Consider the following 26,699-nt stretch of genomic DNA (forward strand, 5'->3'; position numbering starts at 1 on the left):
GAGTACAGACAAACCAGAATGCCTGCGACAGATCTTGTTATATACTTGGTCAAATCAGTGTTGAACAGGCTTATGTCTGTATGGAAGCAGCTGAGAGCAAGTTAAGGGTTCAGCAGACTTGAAGGAAGCAAGATGCAACGGATGAAGAGTGAGTGGACGTAATAAAAGTTTGGCAGGCAAGCCTAGTTGGCTACATTAAAATGGTACTAAATCTTTAATGAGACCCCATCAGATTCCTGTATACGGTATGTGTATATATTCTTAAGTGCACATATCAAATGAAGCTTTGATGAGTTGGCTTGAGGTAATTGAGGCACACAATACACCTACGACATTTCTGTACCTCCTGAGAGACATACTGAGCATGCAGTCATAAAACAACAACAAAAAGGAATGGAAACAGTAAGAAAAAAGACTAAATAAAGACTGACTGCAGCTTCTTACCAGGTTTCCAACAGACAGGACTTCTTCAAAATGTGGAGTCATTGGGTAGTGCTCCATGGCCATGAAAAGGGTGTTGAGAACAATACAGATGGTGATGGCCAGGTCAACAAAGGGGTCCATGACAATCAAGTAGACTATGTGCTTGAGTTTTAGCCACATGGGACAGCATTCCCAGATGAGAAAGACGTTAGCAAACTTGTACCAGCAGGGAGGACACTTTCTTTGAGACTCCTCCAATTCTGCACAAAGAGATGGAAGAAAAGGGGGGACGTGAAATGTTTAACATTTAGTTATTTAAGTGACATTATGTGCTGTAACATCTAGACTCCTGAACACCTCACTTATGTGATAATTACATGCAACTTATGGGCATATACTAACAAGTTGCAACAACAGCTGTCACTTAGTTGATACCGAGGAAAACTGATGTTGTTTTTACTTGTGCATTTTCATGTCCTCAACGTATTTTAGCACTAAGAGCTAATCTGACAATTAACGGCACAGGATTAGAAAGAACAAGAGAAACATATAAACTCTCTGTACCCTCTATCAGAGTGTTGGTGACTACACTCATTTGACTGTTGGCACGGTCCTTCCCTTTAAAGGAGGAGTTGAGCTGATCCACAGACACCATGAGAGAGCCAGAGTGCTTCTTCTTAATCTCAACGTCTGTAGTCTGTACTCAGAGAAAGACATGATGTCACGGTCATTACATGAATCTAAACAGACATTCAACCTTGTGCTCCACAGCTATCTAAATTCAATTCAATTCAATTTTATTTATATAGCGCCAAATTACAACAGCAGTTGCCACAAGATGCAACTTGATCCATCTAAATCATGAAAGAGATCTGAGGTCTGCTCACAAGGCAAAAGAACTGTCGCTTTAGTATCAAATAATGTACTGATATTCTACATTTTCCAGAAAATATAATCAAATACATTTCAAGTTCTTACTGTAAATTCTCAAATAGGTGCCTTAAATTAGCACAACCAGGTAAAGAACCAGGGTTTATTTAAAACTTTTTTTTGAAAGAGGGCTCAATTTCAATTCCTCTTTTTTCCATTATGATTTAATCTGATTTGAGGTATTTTTACTTTTGAGAATTTAAGGTAGCACATTCTAATTTTGCCATCATTTAATGTGCATGACAAAAATACAATCCCTAAGAAACAGTAAAATGCATGCAGTGGCATGCATGTCAACAAGAGAGTGGAAGACATCAAGACATCATTTAGTGACACATCATGCTAAACTTTAGAGAAGGTAAAAAGCAGGTAGATTGGTTGACAATAAAAGAGGGTTCAACCATGCTAGCTAGAATGACAAGAGACATTTATTATAGGAAAAAAAAGTTTTCATATTTGTCGTTGCATCATCCATTTCTCAGAAGCAGAGGATAAATGAGGGCAAGGAGGAAAGAGAAGGCAGCAGAGGGAAAGTGAGGCTGAAAGGAAGAAGAAGAAAAAAGAACTCCAGATAAGAACAGTGATAGAAAATAGTATGTGTCCAGATGTACAAAGCCCTCAAGAATGAGGAAGTAGAAGTAAAGAATGAAAAGAATTTCATATAATAATGATTTTTTTCTCAGTGATTGAACTGTTAGGGCAACTCGAAAGGGCTGATCTCATTACGCATTACTGTTAGTGAAGTAATGGTGATGATTCTGGCAAGGGAGTGAGTTTGCGGATGTTCTTTCAACTGGTTAGTGACTTCTAGTGCTGCTAAAAAAAGAAGTGAAAAGGCATTAGATCAGGCTGGAAGTCTAAGAGTCAGTGTATGGTGAAAAAATAAAACAGATTCTGTGTACTCAGGGAGTGGAAAAAAGGAGATACTGGGTTTAGGGAAAAGAGGAACAAGAGGCAGGGGAAGAGGTTGTGAAGGAGAAGCTGCAGAAACCCGGGCCACCAACATCATGCCTAAACTGTATTAGGTGTCCCATGGACGTCCTTACACTGTCATCAGTGGCTGCCTTATCTATTTTCACCTCAGGCAGAAGCCGTCTGCCGGGCCCAGGGCCGATGAGAGACACCACGCCATTGCAGTCCACTGTGCTGTTCCTCTTCCCTCCAGGGTGGGGTGCCAGCGGATGGATGCGTGATGAGCCCTGGCTGTTGCCACTGTAGCTGTTGCGACGGTAAGGTATAAACAGGGATCCTCTACGGTCTTCGCTCTCCTCTACTGTACTGTGCTCGTCGTCTGCAAATTCATTCTCTGAGCCCATGTCCTTGGAACGGCCTTTGAAGCTGAAGATGCTGCTGCGGCTGTTGTGGCGCGACATGAAGGGTGAGCCTGGGATGCTGAGTAGTGACTGAAAGAGGAGAGATAAATGAGGACAGGGAGAATTAAGGAGTTATTTAAAACAGCAGGAGTTAGTTGATGTGTACAGGTGGGGTATATAAAACAAGAATAAATCAGAGGAAGGGAACTAAAAAGAAATGAGAAACAGGCAGTAGGCACAAAATATAACCATAATATATTTAAAACATGTTATATTGCTTTTCAAGAAGAACTGCATTGCTCCAAAAAAATAACATTACAGTGTGTAAAATCTCACCACTCAGTAGCAGGAGATTGATGACTGCGGCACAGTGTAAGTTGTTAAGCTCTGCTGTTTTTGCCGCTGTTAGCTGTCGTTAGCCTCTGTTAGCCACTGTTATTGTAACTTTCCTTGAAGTGGAATCCTTGTTAGATTCAGACACTTATCGAATAAACTAGTAAAACGTGAGAATGTAATTGAATTGTTTATCAATGAGAAAGTGTGATTTTTAGGACCCTTGAGTCTAACATTAGCAGGCATAATGTTAGCTCAGAACTAGCTGCTCTTGTTATTTAGCCATCTCGTCAGCTGTATGGAACTTGGAGGGTTATATGTTTAATCTGCTGACAATAAGAATAAGACGATAACATTTTACCTAGATGCTGGTCCCATTTTTTTCTATTCAGTTCAATTTTATTTATAGTGCACCAAATCACAACGACAGTAGCCTCAAGACGCCTTCTATTGTAAAGTAAACCCTGCATCACATTTCCGCCTCTTTGGTGAAGGGGATCACTTCTCAGATGATAAACATAGAAATGATCCTTCATATCTTGAGGCTGTAGACACATATTAAATTTTTCTGCACCACGCCACATATGTGGCAAATAGGCAAAACAGTGATGTTCATCTCGGTCCATTTTTTTCCTACTAAAAAAATACATTTAAAAAAAACGATTATCTGTATCTTAAAAGTCACACTTAAATGACACATTAGATCTTAATAAGTGAAGTATTAATGTTGAAAATCTTCAGCATTACACATTGTGGTGTTCATTGAGAAAAAACTACGTAACAATGTTTAACGAAAGAAAAGCTCACTGCAAGCTTTTGGGTTATTTTGATTATTATTTTGTTCTATCCTGTCTGCAACTGCAATGCAGGGAAAGATAAAGTAATACAAATACGTACAAGCACAAATAAAGTACAGAGGACTGGCCAACAAATGTAGGCAAAGTAGTAAGAAACCAAAGTCTCAAAAGGTCCTGCAATGAGTGAAAGAAGAGTAGGAAAATTGCCTGTATGACAACTGAAGTGGCAGGAAGAGTCCCAAGAGGGCTGTGGCTCAAGAGAGGCTGATACAGCTGATACCACAACGAGGTCACTGCTTAAACCACCAAGTGCAGGAAGAAGCTGAATCATCACATCCACCCAAGCTCTGGATGAGCACACATGCTCTTCTTGGATCCCCATACAAATCCTGGCCACTGCAATTCCTTAAATGGCCACAAGAGACTGGCTACAAAAGTAACTCAATCCCCCTATACCCACATGTTAAAATGTCCAACTTTATAGCAAAAATAAAAAATTTTTTACACAACTCACCCATTTTAATTTTAAGGCTTAAAGTTATACATTATTATAGGAATGGCTGTTTTGAATGACAGATAGATTTTACTAGGTGTAAGTGCAAGTAATTGTAGTCAATAAACTTAACATGTGGGGGCTCTGTTGGTGCCTTTTGCATCTGGGTAGCTGTGATTCAAGAGTACGAACAGGTACAGTGACTCATCCAACAGATCCCAGCTCCTTCGGTCTGTATGTTAAAGTGATGTAGCCATGGTTGTGTGTGTGTGTGTGTGTGTGTGTGTGTGTGTGTGTGTGTGTGTGACAGCCCAGATTTTTGGGCTGCTCATCCAGGAAACAATAAAAAGGATTACAAAGTTTAACAGATAAGCAGGTAGTTAACTCGCAAGTTTCCTTCTAAAGATGATATACCATGTTCTAAAAAACAAAAACGTACTGCTCTCCTATCAGTTCAGACACACATGAAGACAGAAAACTAAACAGCAGTAATGTCTGTAGGATTATTGAAGTTGGGCTAACTGTCATATAAAGATTTGCTACCTGGTGGCTAAAAACAGAGCTATGGTTAGAATAATGTTAACACATTAGCACAGTGAAGCTGGAGGATGAGCATTAATGTTTTTACTTCGATTTAGAAGGCCACAACACCACTAGTGACATCACAGCATCCACAGCCATCTTTTATATACAGTCTATGGGGCCATTGCTGAAACTCTCGAGTTTACAGCTTTTCTCGCTAACTTTACCTGGTTCATAATGGACGTCTTCCTTCCCAGTCGACTCCCTGGGAATCGAATGGTGCTTTTCTTGCTGCCATCATCTGACTCGGACTTAACCACCTTCTCACTGTCTCCTTTCTCTTTCTCCTGCTCTTTTTGTCGCCATTTCTTTTTGCGATTGCGACGCTCTTTTGCACTCTTGGAGCTCAGCTTGGAGACCTCCGAGGAGCTGCGGGACAAGTGCCCCCCACCTTCATCTTCTAACGCAGCCTCTGACACAGTACCAGCAGATGTCGCCATGGCAGCAGCCTGAGAGAAAAAAAAGACATGATAACCTAAAACTATGAAAAATGCATATTGGTGTATGTATATTAGAGAGTATGACAGACCTGAGTCTCTTCCTGTTGCTTCTTGAGCTGTTCGAGCATGGCTTTGAATTCTGCCTCTTTCTGCTGTGCCTCTTCAATCGTGGCTTGGTTCTGCTCCTCATAGGCCATGGCCACCACAGCCAAGATCAGATTCACCAGGTAGAAGGAGCCCACAAAGATGACCAGCACAAAGAAGATCATGTACGTCTTCCCTGCAGCTCGAAGAGTCTCACAGAAAACACAGACATAGCATAAAAGTGAATGAATCAGTAATTTATCATGCAAGATTAAGACTAAAATGAAACAAGTAATGATAAAATATAACTGAAATCCTCCTTGGTGCACAGTTATTTTAATGTTTATGGATTTTTTCTGCTGGATTTTAGTATGCACTCTATATTGTGTGCTATGTCAGCATTTCTGATGTTTCGACAATCCGAAGACCTTCTCCGGGAAAACGTCCATACTGAAACAATGCCTTATAGTCTGCGCACACATACACGTACACACACTACAACACAAACCTATTTTGCCAAAAAAGGAGAAGCTATTATGCTTGTGATGGTGATGGTCTACAGAAGCAGGAAATATTCCAGCTCACAGTCATGGTAGTGCAGCTACCTTAACAGATTTTGGTGCACATACTGAATTTGCACATGCATTTGTGTCCCTAAAAGCATCAAAAAGTGCTGAATCATTCAGACATCCATGCTAATCTGATGATTCATATATATTTTTTATGATGAAGTGTGCTGCTTGAGGGAGAGGTAGCTACTGGGCACTGAGAGGCTTTAATAAAACAAGTCTTTACCAGCATGTAGAGATTTTCCCAGAAGTCTTGGGTCATGAGACGAAAGAGGGTGAGGAAAGCCCATCCAAAGCTATCAAAGCTGGTATAACCGTAGTTGGGGTTCCTTCCAGCTTTCATACATGTAAAACCCTCTGGACATCGTCTGATAGAGGATAACAGAGCAATACCGAAAACCATCATTTAAAAAGTGAATGAAAAGCACCACTTTGACATCGACACAGGTAAGATAACATGCATCCTGATCTACATCCCTGCCCTGGATGCAACGAGATGAAAAATATCTCATGTGCTTTTTGATTTTCTTTAATCTACACACCCTGTGAATCCATCAGATCAAAATACGATCAAATATCCCCTGGAGATATGCAAGACAGGGCCGTTGTTACACCTCCAAATACAGCAATAAGCCATATCTAAGCATCAAAAGTTTAACTGGCTGGAGCTCAACAGAATCTTACAGGCATAAAACCACAGCCCAACATATGACAGGTAGCAGTATTTAGGAGGAATGTGGAGCACTAGCACAAACTAGAAGAAAACAAGAATACATTGATGTCACAAGGAGTAACTGCACTGGAAGAAAGCGTCAACAAGGCCTCGTAATGGCTGTGACTGGAGAAATTAGCTGGGTCATCCCAGGAAAAGGATCTGATGCTGAAATACCCCAAACACCGACTGCCCCCCTGTTAAATTTCTGATAATGTTTTAAGATGTGTGGTGGAACAACAGGAATATGGCAGACAGCTCCTGTAAACATAGCATAAATATAATTGTGAGGATTTACTGAGCGAAGTACTGGCTTACCCTGAGTCAGAACTATTTCCACATAGCAGAGCATCAAGCTGACCAGGGAGGAAGTAGAAATTAGCTATTTAAAAAAGAGAGAGAGAGCAGTCACTTGCATTGGCCACTGGGCAAAGAGTCTGTGTTACCCGAGTGAGTCAGCGTTTCTGTTAATATTTCATCCCTCAGACATCATGACTAAGTCAAAGAATCTCTAATGCTGCATACGCGTCCCAAAGTTTAATCAAGTTTTAAAGTCAACACTTACAGGTGTTCATGATGTATTCACCCCAGTCAAAAGCCCGGCTGCCATTCGGGTACAGAGCCGTCATGTTGATCGGCCAGATCACGCATTTATTCCGCAGGTTCCCCATGAACAGCTGCAGTCCAATCAGAGCGAAGACACTGAGACAGAAGACGGTCAGGATCATCACGTCCGACAGCTTCTTCACAGACTGGATTAGAGCGCCCACAATGGTCTTCAGGCCTGTCGATTAACATATGAATAACACACACACACACAAATGTGCACAAATTCACACACATGGAAACAGGCACAACTCACACACACATGCACACCGAGATACACATTCAAATACACACACACATAGACACATACACAAAATAAGACACAAATAAAATGTTTTCGCACTAGATGTGTTGGGTTCAGTGTTATAGCTGCACTTCTAAGCTGACTCGAATCATGCATGAAAAGGGTAAATTAGGTAATGTATAAACTAATTCTGTCTTTAACCCTGTGCTGTGCAGATTCTTATATAAAGCTAAACTTGGCAGGCATCGGAGTGATTTCTTAAGAATCTGCACCCTGCTCTGCCAAGTCTCAATACCAGAAATTGACATTCAGAGTGTGTTGTGCAGTCCCTTACAGAATAAAACCAGTGCATAGGCATTGCTTTTCATTGTCATTTCTGCCTTGATGCAAGTGTAAGCCCAAACTCTGATTAATTATTCAGCACTAGCTACTGTATGCTGTGTGTTTGTAATTGAACTATCACTTAACTACGTTTTAACCAAAGTTAATTTTATTTTATTATTTAGTAGAATAAAGTGGCGCATTTTCAAAATAATATGCAATTAAATTCCTTCATTTTTTTTGTTAAAGCCCTAATTCATCCTTAACAGAAAACCAGTCAGTTTGTGAGATATTTCATCCAGAATCTGTAATAGTCTGCTATCCAAAAAATAAACAGGTACAGGTAGTCCCATAAAGTAACAAAAAAGTGTAGACAGCCATTGTTTGCAGATACATTTATGCACCTTAGACGTAGAAGAACATGCTGTCCTGCTTCTCCACGTCTCCCCTGCCTACATACTAATTTTCTGCCTGTTGACTTCCAGCGTTCCTTGTATTAATTTAGATTAAGACTGCAGGCTGCTCAGCTGACCTAATATAATGAGTGTTTATATTAAGAGAAAATCTAACATTTATGCAGGTTTTTGCATTTTGAATATTTAGTCATTGATAAGCTTAGCTTTGGCCACTGTATCACCTCTGGCCTGTTCTAGTTAAAGTTTACCGTACCAATACTGAAGTGTACAGCACTGATTTTTCTGTCATAGACTATTAAAAAGAAATCACACTCAATTTCTACAGAGAGCATATGGCACTACGACGAATACTACCACTGTAGGGGATGTTTCCATTAGAAAGGCACACTTTTGTATTTATATTTATATAAAAAGAAGCTGAACAATTTTAATTCTGATGTTATGCATATGATAAAAATCATCTGGTCCTTAGCTATTCTCCAAATTAAAACTTCAGATGGATGAACAACTGACATGACATATTATACTGTGTCATCATTTTTTAACATAAATAAATGCAGAAGCAGTGTGTGAAAAACAGCCAGGTGCTGATTATCAAATGCACCACCTCTATAAAAGCAGATGTTTTGGAATTACGGTATTCTGAAGAATTGAATGCAATGTTCAGAGAAACTGCAAATAACCCAAGAGCTACATTTCAAACTACAGATCTCAGTTAGCATGTAAAATGTTAAGTTCATATTGGTATAGTCAGAAAAACACTGAACAAGTATGTTTAGGAGGAAAGCCAAGAGAAAGCTTCCTCTCTAAAAAGAACATGACAACACAACTTAGGTTCACCAATTTCCATCTGAAGAAACTACAAGATGTCTGGAACAATGAGACCAAGGTGGAGATGTTTGGTCATAATGCACAGCATCACACTGGGTGAAACCCAAACAGCATATCACAACAAACACCTCACACCAACTGTGAAGCACGGTGGTGGAGGGGTGATGATTTGGGCTGGTTTTGCAGCAGCACAAGCAAAGCGTAAACTCTTCTGTGTACCAAAATATTCTCAAACGTGAGGCCATTTCTATAGCTATGGCTTGGCTGACATTGAGTCACTGAACAGGACAATGATAAAAAAAATGTGGACAAACAAATATCAGTGAACTTTAAGGAACTGAAGCAACGCTGTAAAGAAGGGCGGTCCAAGAGTGGTTTCATCACAACAATGTAAGAGACTGATAATGTCAAACAGGAAATGATGACGTCAAGTTATTGTTGCTCAAAGTGGTTCTATAAGCTGATGAATCATAAGATATATTGTTGACACACTGCTTCTGCACTTTGTCTTAGTTTTTTGTTAAATAAAGAATGGACAAAATGTCACGTGTTGTTGTTGATTTTAGGTTGTATTTAAATCATTTTAAGATCTGAAGAGTACCCTAACCCTTTTTCTTATGTCCCAATATGTAAAACCTTAGACTTGAAACTTGGTTTACTTTCTTTTTAAAAAAAACATAACAACTGTACACAATGTACACAGTGAGAGCTAAAGAAATACGAAGCTGATTTATCGGAACTGTACAACTGTGTAACTTAGGATCCATGTGAAAAAGACCTAATTTCCTTTAAATCTGTGTGTTCATCTATGGGAACATCCCTGAGTAGCTTTCTTTTATAATTACACTGCATCCAACAAATGAACTGCACACAACAGCACAACAAACAGATAACAGTGGACATAATCAGGCTCAATCGAGGAAGCAGGACGTGAAGAGGAGAAAGAGAGGACAGGTGAGGAAGAGTACGTGCCTGTAGGTAGGGGGTAAGGGGGCAATGAGAGGTGTCATGCAGGTCATTTAAACGCTAAGGCTGAAGGAAGTGACTATGTCAGCATCACTCGTCTAAAACGTGGTGATGACCTTGCATTAACCGAAGAACCATTTCCATCCCGGGCATCTGTTTTTCTCTCTCATGGTGTTGAAACTTCAAGCTGGTTTTACCACACTAAGTGTTGTACGCTTGGAATTAACATTATTGTACCCTGTCTGTGTATGCTGTATGTGTGAAGCATGTAATGTGCTGCGATGGTGCTTACAGAGTTGTCATAAAAATACAACGGGTGAATGTGATGTATATAAAAATACAGAAATGAGACCTATTGTTTGTTGCCAACATAAAAAGAAAATTAGAGCATATGAAATATTTAGATTACAGTAGTACACTACACTCATGTACAGTTTTTCAAGGTACTTGGAAGGTTACCTTGGAATACTTGTAACAACTCTGTGGATTTAGGCTGTCTCGCTAACTTATGTCAATTTGGAAATCAGGACTTAAGTTTCTTATCACACCAAAGAATAGGAAATGAGTGCAAAGAAATGTAACACATTATAATATTTCTTTATATTTTCTCTTTCACTCCCAGGATGGATAAAGATCTTCAAAAGAGAAAAAAAAAGTTTATTTACATCCTGATTAAAATAAAATAAAATAAAATAAAATAAAATAAAATGAAATAAAATAAAATAAAATAAAATAAAATAAAATAAAAAGAATAGCCTCTTAAAGCCAAACGTGTAATAGCATGTACTTCAAAGCTTCATGCAGTTGTCAGATTAGGCTTGGCAGTCTTAGGGAATGAAATAGTGTTAAAAACAAATCCCTGCAGTGATAATTTGGATCAAAGAACGTAGTAAAACTGAACACAGTTGATCTGACAGTTGGTGAAAAAATTCACAATAATTAGTTTGTTCATTTAATCACTTTTAACAACATGCAGAATGGCTTTTAGAGTAAACTTTTCCCTTTAATTTATGCCAGCTCTGGACATTTCTAATTTAATGTGAGGTGCAAGTAGACTGCTAAGCCTATCAAAAATGTATTGCTACCATTTTTGATTATAATAAAAAATAAAAAGTTAAACAACAAAGGAAATAATTCAAAATCAATACCTTCTTTAAAAGTAAAAGAAAGACTAAAATGAAAGAATCAAATAGAGCTAAGAGGTAATGTAAGCTCAGCCTTAGTGTTTAAATGGGAGTCTCACCTGGAATGACAGAAATAGTTTTCAGTGCTCGGAGAACCCTGAACGTTCTCAGCGCCGAGACATTCCCAAGGTCCACAAACTCTGTTATATATCTGTAACAAGGTAGGATGACACACAGAACAGAGCCCCATGACACACAACACACACACACGATAACTACACGCACGTATGCGCAAGAACACGACACCAGCACCACCATCGAAGACCAGGAGGGACACCATGGTGAGAGCAAGAACACCTGTTCAACCAGTGGGAAGAGAACGCAGAGAGAAGAGGAGAGGAGAGGGAGTGGAACAAAACCACACCTAACATCAACCCCGTGGCTCGCCCACCCGCAAACACAAACACCTGGACTCTCTTACCTGGGATAACTGAAATTGTTTTCAAAGCCCTCAGAACCCTGAACGTACGCAGAGCTGACACATTGCCTAGGTTTACAAACTCTGTTATATACCTGCAAGGTGGATCAGATACAGTTACTCAGCAGCCATGCTGACCAGGGGAAAGAAAGAAAGAGGTTAATACAGACTATGTGAATAAGCATCATCAGCAACTGTGATGGAGTGATGTGGATTAGTCATTGTGTTGAAGTGTTTCATTTTAAAAATATCAACACAAATCACACCCAAAAATGCAAAATGCAACAGAAAAATATAAAATCCATGATTTATTTATCCAAATAATTAACTGGTAAGGAAAATTTGCTTGGTATAAACTGGATGTATGCAAATCAAGAAAATTTTGTTTTACCTTGTACTGTAAAATTTATATGTAATTAAATTACACTAAAGCGTTTTTGGGCATGAATATTATTTTGAGTGCATTACAATCAACTTTACTTACAACTTACAATCACTTTAACTGTGAATAAAGCGATAAATGGTTTCATTCTCTCAAATTAACTAACCCCTGTTGCCTTCACACATGCACGACTTGGCAAACAGGAAAAAGGAAAGAAATTCATAATCTATACCCAGGCAAGAGCAAACTGGCAATGAAAAAAGTGTTGATAAGAAACATGACTGATAAATTGCACAAAAGTGTCAGATTAAAACTCATATAAGCAAACTGATGTTTGATTTTTTTTTTTAATTTGCCAGGGGGGTTAAAAGCATCCCAGGTAGGTGGGGTCTTTCAGACGTCACAGTGAGGGGAGCTTTAAGAATTTTTGAACCCTAAATTGAGAAGTGTATGGTATAATTTAGAGTTTCTATGCGAGGGACGAGGCTGAAAACCAGTACTGAATGGCCCCAAGCTTCTTGCCAGCAGGTGGGAATGCATCAAGATCAGACTAATAATTCTGCAGTGGAAATCATTAAATGGGCTCAGGAGCACTTCTGAAAACCTTAACAAAACCTAAAATTTATCAGTGCATAAACAAATGCATTTTAATACCATATTATCAACAGCAAAATGCATCCAGAAACTCACTGAGCTCATTTAAGATGGGCCAGAACAAAATAGCTCAGAAACTAAAGAAGTATGACGGCTGAATAGAAAATGATCAAATAAGGAGCTTATTTCTAAAATGAATGCAGGTACTGTGCTATGAAGTATGAGTACAATATGCCAGAAACTTTCATATGGTAAACATGTTAATGTTTCAACTTTTTAGAAAAGTTTAGGACCTTTCCCATACCACTTTAAATACGTTATTATGTTAGCTCAGGAAAAAGAGAATAAGATAAAACTAAAGAAAACTAAGGAAAAGAGACTGTCCTTATGTGTTTATTATCAATACGTATGGCAGACTGAAAACTTTTAGGACCCATCCCAACTGAAGTTAAGTCAATTCAATCATTTTAAACGCCTTATAACAGAAAATTTGTTTTTAAGAAGTTTCGAGACTTTTGAAGGATGCACAAACACCCTGATCTGATTCCAATCTTTCAACTTCTCAAAGTCGCAGTTGTTGGCTGTTCTATGATCAATAAAATATAAACTTTAAATACAAATATAATCTGAGTCAAGATTGCAAAAGAAGACTCAGACAGTGCATATTTATCTGTGCCGTTTTCAAGCTGCGAGTTTTATCTTTCATATGGGAGAAGTCGTATTTTTGTTGATTACAAATCAATGTGTTCTGAAGTACTTACGCCATTGAAATGACCATGAAGTCCAGCCAGTTCCAAGGGTCTCTGAGAAAGGTGAACCCGTCGATGGCAAAACCTCGGGCAACAATTTTTGTGAGTGACTCAAACGTATAGATACCTGTAAAGGTATACCTTTCAAGGACAAAAAAAAGAAGAGGACAAAAAAGGTGAGGAGAACATCAAATGAGGATATGACTGCTGAGGAGAAGTATGGAGGTGGACTTACTCTACTTGCTTGGACCACTCCGGGGGATCGCTGAATGTCATGAATATGCAGTTGGTCAAAATCGTACACATGATGATCATGCTGAATAGCGTGAGAACACAGTTAAGGAAAGACTGAACAGTTGCGTCCATAATAACTGAAAAATGGCTTTAACATTAAAGACAAACTTAAAGAAGAGCAGTCAGCAGGGACATTTAGTCCTTATAGTTCATTAAAATAACTTACAATGAGCTGGCCACTTCAACAGCAAACAGAAAAAATGTTTTCATTCACTATAAGGCAAACAAATCAAATAACTTGAAAGGATATGAATGTATCAAAATTTTAATAGCTATTCGCCTAAATAGATTAAAAGGACTTATGATGTACAAGGAGGGCGTGGCACTGAAGCGGAAGAGTGTTTTCCCCTTGTTTAAGACTATAAACGTCTGAAAAAGAGAGAGAGACAGAGATAGTGAGACAGACAAACCCTACAAACACTTCTATGTCAAATATTCAGTAAACAGTCTGAAGACCTTCATATTATCTTATTGAAAGTATGATGATAGAGCTTACTGAGCTGACCTCTGAATACACTGGTTTCTTCTGTATCTACAAGGCTGATTGTAATACTGGAGTTTATACTGTGCTTCCTGCTTATTGGTTTGTGACTATACGTATTTGGAAATAATTACCCCGCAATGATCTAAGTATACAGGTTAAAAACGGTAATAAAGAGATAAAGGTACATAGAAAGCAGCAGTAAGAGTCTCTACTGACATGGGTGATCATTCACCCAGGAATCAGGGTTACAGTTCTGTCCTTCTTACATCAGACTGGGACTTTGCCCTGGCCAGCTTTCCCCCTGATAAAAGCTTTGAGCAGCTTCAGGATCAGCAGACAGGCACATGGGAAACTCTCCTTTTCGTGGCCAAATGTCTCTCTTCATCCCAAGTTTAAAGCTCTTACTGGAAGGAGATGGCAAATGCTGTCATCGATCAGGGCAGATCTGCTGACTCTAGGCTCTCAACGACTGCTCCGGTCCCCACCCATAAACAGCACCGGGCCAAGTGGGGCTGGGCACTGGGGTGAGACAGCATTGTGTGTTTGTTTGTGGAGGTTTGTGGATGTTTGAGCCCAGTGTTGGACAAAACTATGGGAGGTGACAGTAAGAGGGATTATTTGCAAACAAACACAGGGATACTGTGCATTCATAGCTGCAGCTGCTGCAAGCACTTGTTCTTTTTTTCTGTATCTACATGCAATACAGTTTAGAGATGGTTCACTGACAATTTATAAATGTGTTGTTTGGATGTAAATGTAAGTGAGTTATGAATGTGGACGCTGCCTGGATATTTGTCTTTGTTCACAACAGCCTCTTCTGCGTCTTTATGACATCACTGACAATATCAGCTGCCACTATATGGAGAAAACTGATCATGTTCTTTGTTATGCCCTCACTGAAGAACAGCAATTCTATCCTCTTAGTTCAAAAGCTAATCATTTATATCGCAGTGAGCTTGCATTCATAAAATGTTATGGATGGATATCAATTATCAGTTAGCTCAGTTCATTGAGCTAATCGATATGGAAATAATAATAGTAACAGTAATGATAAGAAGAAGAAGACGAAAAGGACGAGGAATCCTTGTACTTCTGTAGTGATAACCCATATGATAGATGCATTTGGTCTTTAGTAACCACATCACAAATACACACACCGTGAGTTTGGGATATCCACCAGGGGAAAAGAAACGAGGAGGCGACTCAAAGTGTCCTGAATCAAGTGGTGTCCAGAAAACTAATTAAATCAAAAATAGTTCCCTTAGTCTGGCTAAAGACAAAATGTATCCTCTAGATCAGACAACTCCTTACTCTTCCCCTCCTTTTCCCTTCCCTGCTGCTTTTTGTCCATAGATCATAACCACTACTCAAAATATCCTCTTACTTTCTTTTTTTTTTTTGAAAAATAAAAAGGATTATCTACTTAATGACCACAGAAAAAAGAGGAAATCACAGACTTGTCCAAGTCTTGTCCAAAGGGTAAATCTCTCCCAGAGGTCAAGTGAAGGTTTTCGCTCACCAATACAGCATTGGGATGGAAGAACAGGAATATCTCATTAGCAGCATATGCCCACTGTGCAAGACTATGATAGGCTAATCAATGTCAAGGATATTGCGATAGATAAGTCATATGGGTTTACTGATGCTTTTAAAAACCTGAGTCATCATAAAACCTGAGTCTCTATTGTATAGTAATCCATATTGTAGTATGGTATATCTTTACCCATCCCGTTTGCTAAGAATACAGGGTGGAAAGGTGCTGCATTTTATTGAAGCATGAACAAGCAAACATCGAAATATAGTCTATAAGGCAAAAACAGAGCTTGTACAATTTGCCAAGCCTTTTTTGTAATTTAAGCAGTCTTCAGGAATAGTTCTCCAGGCTTCCTCGAGGACATTCAATGCTCGTCTGTGGATGTTGACTGTCTTATTATGTTCTTTGTCAAGATGATCCCACACTCCTTCGGTAATTTTGAGGTCCGAGCTCTGGGGAGGTCAATCCATGAGTGATAGTTTTCTACTGTGTGTGTCTCATTATCTATTCATGTTTTTAATGCACTAGCAGTGTGTCTGTGATTATTTTCAAAGGACTGGACTGAAAATGACAGAAAAGGCAGATGGTATCCACAAAAAAAACCAAAACTACAAGAACGTCTGGCTCCTTAGCAGCACAGAAAAGAGGAGTGGATCAAGATTTTTTCACAGTACTCCAGGTCACCCTCTGCTGCATTGGGAATGCAGAAACTTCCGTAGACTCAATTGTAAAGGCTTTCTAACTACTTTATGAATTGTCTCAGCCTGGAGACAGAAAAATCTACTGTTGACGCAAACTTGGCATGATTACTACAAGGTTCGCAAATGTCAGGCAGTTTCCTTAATTGATCATATAATCAATGAATCGCTGAACCTTATATATAGTGAATGAATGAATTCTTTTAGTAAACGTGTCATTTTTACAGGCTATTTTTGCACATCCTAAGTCATATTCTTAAAAAAAAAAAGTCGAACTAACGTATGAGTAAAAACATATGAGTAAAAAAAAAGGACAGTCCAACTTTTGTTCCTGATCCCAAAAATGGGAGCAAATCTTTGTGGTCAGATATAAATTATAAGAGTATTTTGTAAACTGGAATTCACTTTTCACAGTTTTTAAAGAATAAAACTAGATGGAAGGACCTGCACAAGAAAACAGGCACACACGTGAAGCATGCCATCGTTAGCAGCCACCATCCTGAGTCCAACCAATGAAATCAGCAGCTGAGTGAATGTGTGAAGGATAACTTTGACTGTTTAAATTCTTCAAAGCGCCTAACTGACAGAACAATTTTCCCTGGTTTAATTAATTTCTTGAACAAACTCTGTAAAGTAGGATCACAGACAGTGAATCAGTTCATCAATATGAAATTAAGGTTTTAGCCTTCACAAAGCATTCCAGCGGGATGAAAATATTTAACATGTAGTGAACGAGTGGTTCAATTGCATCTCTTCAAATGGATAAACATACAATCAAATAGAGTGGCTATAGTAGATAAGTACCAAACAAATGACTGTGCGGCACATAATGATTACTGCAGTCATTCACACAAAGTGCATGAAGGTACAGTGCATACGCTTATCACAATAGCACTGATCTATATTGCTATAAACAAATGAATATGCACACCTTTAAATGCACGACTCAGCAGGTCGGGCTTCATTCTACCAAGCCACCTTTGCTGCAAAGCTGTGGAAATGATAATAACTCTCAACAAAGCACATGCAAGAATCAGGAGACAGAATGCAGCTACAATGGCAGTCTACTTGCAGATGTGCTTGTGTTTGCATGGAGCGGACACATGGAGGTACGGGACACAAGCAAAGAGAGCCAAAGAGAGACAGATAAGAGGATGGAGGGGGAGTGATGCAGAACAGAAAGCCAAAGAGCTGCAGAGATGAGAGAGCCAAACCTGAGATGGATGGGTAGATGGAGGGAGGAGGAGGAGTAGGAGGAATTGGTAGGCATGCAGCAGAGAGAGAAACTTAGAGATGAGAAGAGGACGAAAGAGAAACAAAGAAAGCTCAATGAAATCTTAAAGGGGAGATTATAGTAAGTAAGTCGCAGGGAAGAGGTGGTTTATTTCTCTTAATTACTTCTTTATGAAACTGACAACAATTAAGTCTTTGTGATCAGCACATGTATTAGAAGATGGACATAAAAAATGTATAAAGCAGATCAAACAAAAATGCACAAACGATTACATTAGAATCATTTATAACCCAAACCAGACAAACATGCAGTTTTTTACCCTTTTAAGATGCTGACCAAACAATAAAGTGGCAAAGTAGATATTATTTCTGTCGTGATCTGGTACACTTTTGCAAGCGAGAACGGTCAAAAACCCAATCTGTAAAGTGTACCTGGTATGGACAAAGTCAATCTAGAATACATTTATGGAAAAGTAAAAGTATTGTTAGACTTGACAAAGTATTATTTCCATAGCACTTCCTTTATGGCAAACCAGCATCACGAGACATGTTAATTAATTACTAAGTGTCAGCAAATATAGCTCATTCGCTGCCGTCGAAACTCAGTGGACAGACGGTCGCATCTAAATATGAATGACTCAAAGCTAATTCACCTGTATCAGAAAAACTGCGTCATCCCACTTCCTTACCCATATGCTGTGCTGCAAACAAAAACCAAACACTTTCCACCCCTTACCCTACCTTCCCTCTTAATACCAACCTGGCTAGCAGTGAAAGCACATTCAACCCCCCTCCCCTCCCTCTATCCGTTCCTCACTCAGCTCAGAACAGGAGGATGCTGTGTCATCAGAGACTGAGGACTCAGACAGAGCACTAAAGCCTGGGCTTCATTCTAATTTACTACACCGCGAAAGAAAAGAACATGCTAGAGAGGAGGCAGCGGACAGGAGAGGAGAAAGGGGAGTAAAGGAGATAGACAAACACACTGACAGAGATGATGGGATAGGGACATAATGTAATGGTGTGTGCAGTGCTACATGCTGAGCTTCAGAAGCAACCGCTCTTTTCGCTGTGAGCTCCCCTTGTGCACCCACTAGCAGTTGCTGCCCTGCACAAGCCTGTGCAGACTGGTAGACTGGGTGCTGCTAGAATACGACAGTTACAGAAATGCCACATACAGAAAGCACATCAAGCTTTCAAACTAACAAAACCAGAGCTTCTTTTTCTCCACACAGTACCACTTTAACACTGCATTAAAGTGCTGTGATCAGGTTTCCTGCAGCTGCAGCTGATGGTAACACACACGCAAACACACATGAACGCGCTCAGACACACTCATTGACACACAGCGCAGCGGTGAGCGATGGTGGGTTGAGCAGAGGAGACGAGCAGCCCGAAAAGGTGATTGCAGAAACAGGGGGGGGGGGGAGTAAGAGGAACTAACTAACTAGAGTAAATTCCATGGTTATGATCAAAGTTAAATACATGAGTGGATTAGGCAGTTCACTGGTACGAAAGATGGTATGATGTTGCTAATTCACCACATAATTAGCTGCGATAAGGGAAGCAAATCGTGACTGAGCAGAATAAAGAGAAATCAAAACCTGTATTGATATGTTCAGAAACACATACTGTATGCAGGAATCAGTGAAGCCAAAGATGGATGGAAGTGTAAAAGTTTAGCACCCATACCTTATTTACCTAATTTAGTGTAAATGTGTTCTTCAGCCATGCAGCATAGTCACAGCTGCACCAACAGAGCTGCTCAGAGGATTTAAAAACAAACAAACTAAGGACTGTGGCTGTAAGTCGCCAGTGAGGCATTTTTATATTTCTGAGTGATCTTATTTAGCTTATGCATGTTGACACAGCACATAAGTGTACCTGCAGCAATTATACGGTATTATATTAACTTTTGTACCAACAGAAGAAATATAAGTCTAAAAGACCTCTCGCATGATATTCTGGTCAAAGACCATGTGGAAATACTATGCTATGCTACTTCGTTTGAAGCAGAACCCTGTATACTGATAATGTAGATGTTATCATGTCATCATAACCATTTTAAAGAATACTTCCGCCATGTACCGCAAATCATCTGGACAGTAAGAGCATATAAATACACAGGGGGTTGATTATCATTACACTACTGTTTAAAAGAAAACTCTGCAGGAAGATTTAGATCAATCTGAAAAATTATTCTTGGCCTTTGTAAACATGAAGCAATTATTTTAAGAAAATAGCAAATGAAATATATAAAGACAAATGTTTATTTATTCAAATAATAAATCATTATCAGAAAACATAACAGCTAACGAACAGCTTAACATAAACTGAATCAAGTAAATTTCATTTGACCAGATTTCATTAAATTTAATGTTTCATGTAACAAAATGACATTTTTACACTTTTTGACTTTTTTTTTTTTTAAGAATGCTGAATATTCCAACTGAATATCCCTGATTCAGTAGTGTGTGTATATATATATATATATATATATATATATATATACACACTGCTGAATCAGGGCTTTGGCTCAATAGATAAGAAAAGGCACATGTACTTAATAGTTCCATCCAGGCTACGAGGAAGTGCTTCTCGTTGAGATCACGAGTCTTGCTGACTGGGCTTCTGGCGTCTACAGAGCCCACAGATTCTCTTACACATTATCCCTGCTACCACACTGGAGACTGGCTACTCCCCACCTATACACAGCTGAAAGTACTATTGCACACTCCAGCCTTTTTCTCTCCACTCCCTGTCCCCTTCTGCCATCTTCTGCCTTCCACTACTCATTCCTCTTTTCCTAGTATGGAGTGACAGGAATCTCAGCGCCGTGGGTCTCATTAATAAGAAATACATGATTTGGGGGGGAAATATGAGTTTGGAGTTTGGTACAAACGCTGCGTAACAATGATTTTGAGAGAACACTGAGAAAACCTTTGATTTTTTCTGGTTTATCTATTTTAAAATTAAAGAAATGTACTGTTTAACACTAAAACTCAAAAAAGAAATCACACACATATGCTGCGCTGATAAACACAATCCAGTTAGATCGTTTTTTCTCCTCCGCCATCCTGACAGAGCACTTGTTATGTGGGAGTTTGCTTTGTCGTAACAGAATTCAGTTCACAATAGCACTGAAACATGAAGGCAAATTTGTCGTCCCCTCCAGCTGTTACATCATCTTTATTATGCATTAACACATATTATTAATCAACCCTGCAGAAACCCGAGACTAACCGCTGCCCAAGAACTGCATTCCACAGCAGCCCTGCAGTGTTGCACGAGCCAAATGTCCTTCTTCCTCAGCTTTGCTTTCATTGTACAAGTGTAGTAAAAAAAAAACATATATGTAAACTCACAGATATTTTATATTATCAAAGCACACTCTAATGACTGCCTCGAAGCCCCAGTACCATGACTAAAAAATAGTTTTGAAAAGCACTTGATTGCCTCAAGGTCATCTTTGTTATCTCTAGCTCTGTGGTAACAATAATTTGATTTTTCTGCTTGAAGTGATATGAGATCTAAATTTGTTGTTCATTTCAAATCACCTAATGTGTTAAGTTTACAGTGATGGCAGTTGCCCATCAGGGGGTTCAGGACAATGGTTTAATACTATTCAGAGAATTCAAGAGAGTTGGAATCCTTAAACTTGATTTAATATATGTAGTGTTTGTCTGGTAAGAAGAGGACATTTGTTTAGTGGAGTAAGGCTGTATAACAACTTACTTTCTGATTCAGGTAGAACGGGTCCAAATCCTCCAGTGGTGTGGCCACCATTCCATCAGGGATATCGCCGTAGATGAACGGCAGGCTCTTCCCAGCCTCCAGGTCACTGTTGGGCTTGGGCTCATTTTCGTCGGATGTGTCGCGGTGACTGCTGTCTGATCTTGGCTTGGGCGGCTTCTTGTTCTTCTCTTCTTTGATGCGTTTCTCGATATTAGCGAGTGACTCCGGGGTGAATTTCTTGAAGCTGTCAGGTCCTGGGGGTGCAAGAAGGGGTGCGGCCATGTTTTCATCCTGCAGCTATTTCCTCTTTATTTGTTTTCCATCCCAGACATCCAGCTCTGATAGGAAGACAACGATAAAGGGTGGAAGAGTGAGAACAGATACTCAACAAAGAGAAAAAGAGGGTTAAAAGACATAAAAAGTGCAAGCATCTAACCATCAGCCTTAATGACTGAGGCACACAGACAGCATTGAATTCCCTTTTGTTCTCACCTCTGTGACCCCAACTTTACATAACAAGGAGACGTGTCAAGTTTTCTCTTCTTGAGTTTATGCACTGTACGTCTGATAGCCTCTCCTTCAAAATATATCTGACATTAAATTCTGCATTTACTTTACATTTTATTTGCAGCTACACAGCGCCTAAAGTAGTGAAGAATAAAATGAAAAACCATAATGTGAAAGTGGTAGCTCTCACTAGAAGAGATATCCAACTCTGCAGCAGCGTATGTGCAGCTTTCAGCTATGGAAATGATAAACCCAGATATGGAAAAACTAAGCTATGGTGGAGTTCAAACAGCTCTTGCTGCTAGTAGAAATGTTAAGTGCACACAGGCAAATTCAGCCCTCTTCAGTGCAAAACAAACACACAAGCCAGAAAGCACCAGACATTTCTCATTTCAGTAAAGTCAGACATGAGAACACTGTCACCAAAAGAACTTAATAAACTTAATGCGAGTCAGGGTGGGGTTTCATCCATGATGATAATGTAAATATTCACTGTGCATGATGAGCTGGCTTTAAAATACATTTAGCTTGCCCATAAATCACAGTTTTTGTGATTCAGTGTGACAAATTCATCCACCTGACCCCTACTGTGATACACTTTACAAATGCCACATTCCTGGTATCCGACATCCTGTAACAACAGTTAAATGATTGATTAACTTTATTAATTACTGATTTATAATCGTTTAACATTCTTAGGCACAGAACCGTTTCACACAGTAATGCATAAATGATTTTATGAATTGGTCACTGTTATTTAGCCTCTCATACTCTGACTCATTGCTTAAAAGTAAGGTTATAATACTGTCTTCATGCACCCTGAATAGATAGATTTCAGTCCCCAGATGGCTGTGCATGCTCTATAATACACTGTATTAAACAGTCAAGTCAAAAATTCAAACATGAGTGTGTGCAAAACATTTAGGGGAACAATGGCAAGGTTACAGACCTGGGTATAAATCAAAAACGAACTCAAAAGCAATCCACAGGCAGAGAGAGATCCGGCAACCCGGTATCTGAGTATATGTTGGAAAAAAAGAAGGGGAACGAAGTCCGATTTAAGTAACCCAACCACGGCACAACCTCCAAGTCTCCTTCCACCAACGCTACATCAATTGATCCGTCAAGGTGATTCAAACCAGGATGCAATAGCATGACCAGCAGTTCGTGTGCACTCACAGGTAAAGCTGGGACAAATCTAAAAAAAAAAAAAAAAAAAAAAAAACAGGCAGTAAAACTGCTCGAAATTTTGCAGATGTCGTTTTTATGATTTCCAGCAAAACTTAAAGGATAACATGAAAAACATTTTTAAAAAGTGCAAAAATAGGACTTTTTCTCGAATTAAAAGCGCCGCTCGGGTCACTCTTACATAATTTGCAGTGAATGCTACCGCACACAGCCGGAGCTAAATTCCGCAGAGCCAACCCGGTCTCGGTTTGATTAAAATCCGCTCAAAGTGAAAATAAGGAATGGATGATAGAAAAGCCCCAAAACTCCGAGAGCCTCAGTTGCCTCCCATTGAAAAAGAGCCGTGACGCTGCGCCCTCTGCGCATAGGAAAGGCATCCAGGCGCACAGCGGCCGCACTCCCGGTGAAGGAAAGAGAAGCTTTTGATTCGGCTCTCTCTCTCTCTCTGATGATGACCTGACATGTGATGAAGCTATCAGGACACCGCGGAGACAACTGTGCTCCAGAGTAGGAGGCGTACGGGGCTCTTGCATCAGAGTCACATGGATCGGACAGAACTTCATCCTTCATTTCCTGCAGCGAAGTCTAAACGTTGCCAGCCTCTAAATGCCATCAAAACGAAAGCGTTGCTGAGAAAATAAGCTGCTTGCCAAATATGAAAGGGGGCTCAAGTAACCCCCTCATATCATATACGGGGATGACAGAGCTGACTCTATTTCAGGTAGGCCCGAAGTTTTGATGTCCTGAGTGGGAATTTGATGAGTTGATTATTCATCTGAACCCGTTTGTCCTCAGAGAACAGACGAGGAAAGAGAAACAATTATTACAGAGCTCTTCCCTTCAGGGAGCTGTGCGGTAAAACTGAACACAAATCAAACACACATCTTCCTATTTCTTAGAGAACTTCTACCCTTTGTGGGATTAAGACCACCCACTCCCTCTTTAATATTCTACGTCTTGCCATGAAAGTGGCCTGGTGATGCTGATATGTAGCCTGTGCAGTCCAGGGTAAAGTCCACTGTTACTGAGGCGCGCCGTTGTTCTATAGGGCCATAGCCTAAAATACTGCAGTGTGGTTTACTGCTGCTATATGGGCTCTGACTCTAGTAGGTCAGTTAAATGCACAAGCTACATCCCGAATACTCATTTCTGGACCGACAAAAACACACACGAAGTCAGCACAACCCAGTTCGCCCAACAGAAAGTGAAATTGGGCTTTTTGCAGAAAATAAACGAAACTAAAATGGCCTTAATGTTACAGCTTAGCCACCGCACCCGTATCTATAGACCTCGGAGATCTATAGACTCCTTGTGATGCAGGTTTACAGAGTACCACCACCGCGGGAAATACTGCACGAAAAGACTAGAAAGGGGTGTCGTGGTCCCCTTTGAGGACTGCCAAACTACAGACGCACCTACCTCTTCCTGCAATACAGTCTCCAAAGAGACTGAAAGAGGGAGGGGGGCACAGAGGTGGAGTGTGGGGGTGGCAGAGGAGGGGGTAAAACTATCAGTTAGCCTAGAAAATAATGGCACAAAGCTGGAAATGCTGGGAGGATGATTTTTTGCCAGGGGCGCATTATTCGCGTAGCCATTGAGAGCACACACCATAGTTGCTGTAGCCACTGACAGAAGTTTGACATGATCTCACTTATATGCGTAGGCTGTGTTTTACATCCCGACACACTGAAATGTCATAGCCTATTATCCAGCGGCGGGCCAACTCCCTTAACAACCTCCCGTCTCCCCTTTTTCTACCACGTCGCATTTCGATGGCTGTTTTTCATTCCATAAATCACATCTTGGCTACTTCTGCCTGCCGCCCCGCTTACATATTAGTCCATGTACTGGCAAGGAGCCCTCCACAGACGCTGGGAAAAGATGCTGAGAGAGGGACCGCTCTGCGGCACTGGGATGCAGTCAGTCGACAAAGTAAGACCGAGATCCATCCCGTGACGTGAAATAAAAGACAAAGCAGAAAAAATAAGGTCTACTTACTTTTTCTCGCATTAACAGAAATCCAGACAGCTGTCACCGAACTGCAGATGTGAGAAAGAGCCGGGAGTAAATGCGGCTGTCGCCATATTGTTGCTGCTATCTTCCTTCCCAGTGCGTGCGGCTACCCTGCATAATTGATGACTCTCAGCAAATTGTTGGGGAGTGTCGGTAAATGCCTCTGGTTTCAATAACGGACGAGAGACCGCAGCGTCGTAAGGAAATGTATTTTTTATTTTTTTTTTATTTTTTTTTTTTATTTAAAAAAAAAGGACAGTGTACGCTACTCGTGTAAGATAACTCGTTCGTGTTCTGGTTGGGATTTGTAAGCAGTTAGCAAAATACCTTAATCTTTAATTTTTGCAAATTAATAAACCAAACCAAAAAACAAATAATTTGTTTAATATTACTTTATTGCTTAGATTACATAGAATTTGCATTCAATACAACTGATTTGTAGAATTAAGTTTAACACGAAATTTGTCACACCTTGTGTCATAAATAAGCAGATACAAAACCAGAATTGCTATTTTTTTTTATAAGTTCCTTTCTGGAAAAGCACAGCATCACTGTAAATACAGTCATGTGAGAAAGAAAGTTTGAGTCTGTGCAGTCCTGTGAAGAACTAAGTACATCCCATGATTAAGGAGCTTGTAGCATTGGGGTGACAGGATGAAGCATGCAATACAGTTGAAAGAAGACAAAATATAAGGTATATACCAGCAGTGGTATATAATAGCCCTGCTCCAAAATGTTGGGTTGTTTTGTAATATGTTGTAATATGTAAGTAAAGATAGAATGCAGTGCTCTGAAAATCTCATAAATCCACATTTTGTTCACATCAGAACAGAGAAAATACACCACGTGTTTAAACTGAAACATTTTAACATTTCATGAGAAATATTACCTCAGCTCAATATTAGCTTGGAATTTGATGGCAGCATTTGCATCTAATTATTCTAACTGGAAAAGCACAGCATCACTGTAAATACAGTCACGTGAAAAAAAAGTTTGAGCCTGTGCAGTGGCAACTGCTGGCAACTGCTCAGTAACATGATTTGGTAAATAAAAGAGCATCTTAGCATGTTAAAGATGAGCACAACTGTCTACAAATTGTGGAGCAATTTAAGAATAATCTTCTTCAAACATTGTGAACATTTTGAATATCCTATCGTCTATAACACATAATATTGACAAAAGATTCCGAGAATCTGGAGAAATCTCCTTGCACAAAAACACAAGGCCAAAAATCAATATTGGATGCCCATAATCTCCAGGCCCTCAGACAGTACAAGAAGGCATGATCCTGCCATTGAAATCACTGCACAGCCTCAAGAACACATCCAGAAATCACTGTGACCACAGTTTGCTGTCTCATCCACAAATGCAGGCTAAAGCTTCACCGTGTAAGGAAGAAACCATAAGTGAACATGACACAGAAATGCCATAATTTTCTCTGGACCAAAGCTAATTTAAAAAGGACTGATGTGAGGTGTAAAACTGTTCCTTGGTAAGACAAATCAAAACTTGAAAATCTCCTTTGGAGAAACTGAAGACGAGAGAGGAGAGAAGAGAGGAGGACTATCCAGTTTGTTGTCAGCATTAAGTTCGAAAAGCCTGAATCTCTGATAGTATGAAAGTGCT

At 39.7% G+C, this 26,699-nt stretch overlaps 1 protein-coding gene across 4 annotated transcripts in view; it reads right to left on the reverse strand.

Moving 5' to 3' along the window:
• The window catches only part of scn8ab (sodium channel, voltage gated, type VIII, alpha subunit b), a 45,546-nt gene extending 20,405 nt beyond the window's left edge, over positions 1 to 25,141 (reverse strand). For 2 of the 4 annotated variants that reach the window (XM_085456521.1, XM_085456519.1), the window contains exons 1-11: positions 13,623 to 13,707; positions 13,400 to 13,528; positions 11,304 to 11,395; positions 7,242 to 7,460; positions 6,995 to 7,058; positions 6,191 to 6,332; positions 5,401 to 5,607; positions 5,039 to 5,320; positions 2,433 to 2,756; positions 988 to 1,120; positions 445 to 683 (exon numbers count right to left, since the gene is read on the reverse strand). In XM_085456521.1, coding sequence (XP_085312647.1) covers positions 445 to 683; positions 988 to 1,120; positions 2,433 to 2,756; positions 5,039 to 5,320; positions 5,401 to 5,607; positions 6,191 to 6,332; positions 6,995 to 7,058; positions 7,242 to 7,460; positions 11,304 to 11,395; positions 13,400 to 13,528; positions 13,623 to 13,702 — 1,911 coding nt within the window. In that variant the 5' untranslated portion in view covers positions 13,703 to 13,707. Of the gene's footprint in view, positions 1 to 444; positions 684 to 987; positions 1,121 to 2,432; positions 2,757 to 5,038; positions 5,321 to 5,400; positions 5,608 to 6,190; positions 6,333 to 6,994; positions 7,059 to 7,241; positions 7,461 to 11,303; positions 11,396 to 11,665; positions 11,758 to 13,399; positions 13,529 to 13,622; positions 13,713 to 13,931; positions 14,051 to 21,365; positions 21,704 to 25,058 lie in introns of those variants that run through there. The other 2 variants (XM_085456522.1, XM_085456520.1) reach the window with 2 other exon arrangements.
• Between the last annotated feature and the right edge of the window lie 1,558 nt (positions 25,142 to 26,699).

Source organism: Copadichromis virginalis, linkage group LG5 (assembly GCF_057382275.1).
Source record: "Copadichromis virginalis isolate Kocher_CV1m ecotype Utaka linkage group LG5, C_Virginalis_male_GT1.1, whole genome shotgun sequence".
Lineage (NCBI taxonomy): Eukaryota > Metazoa > Chordata > Actinopteri > Cichliformes > Cichlidae > Copadichromis > Copadichromis virginalis.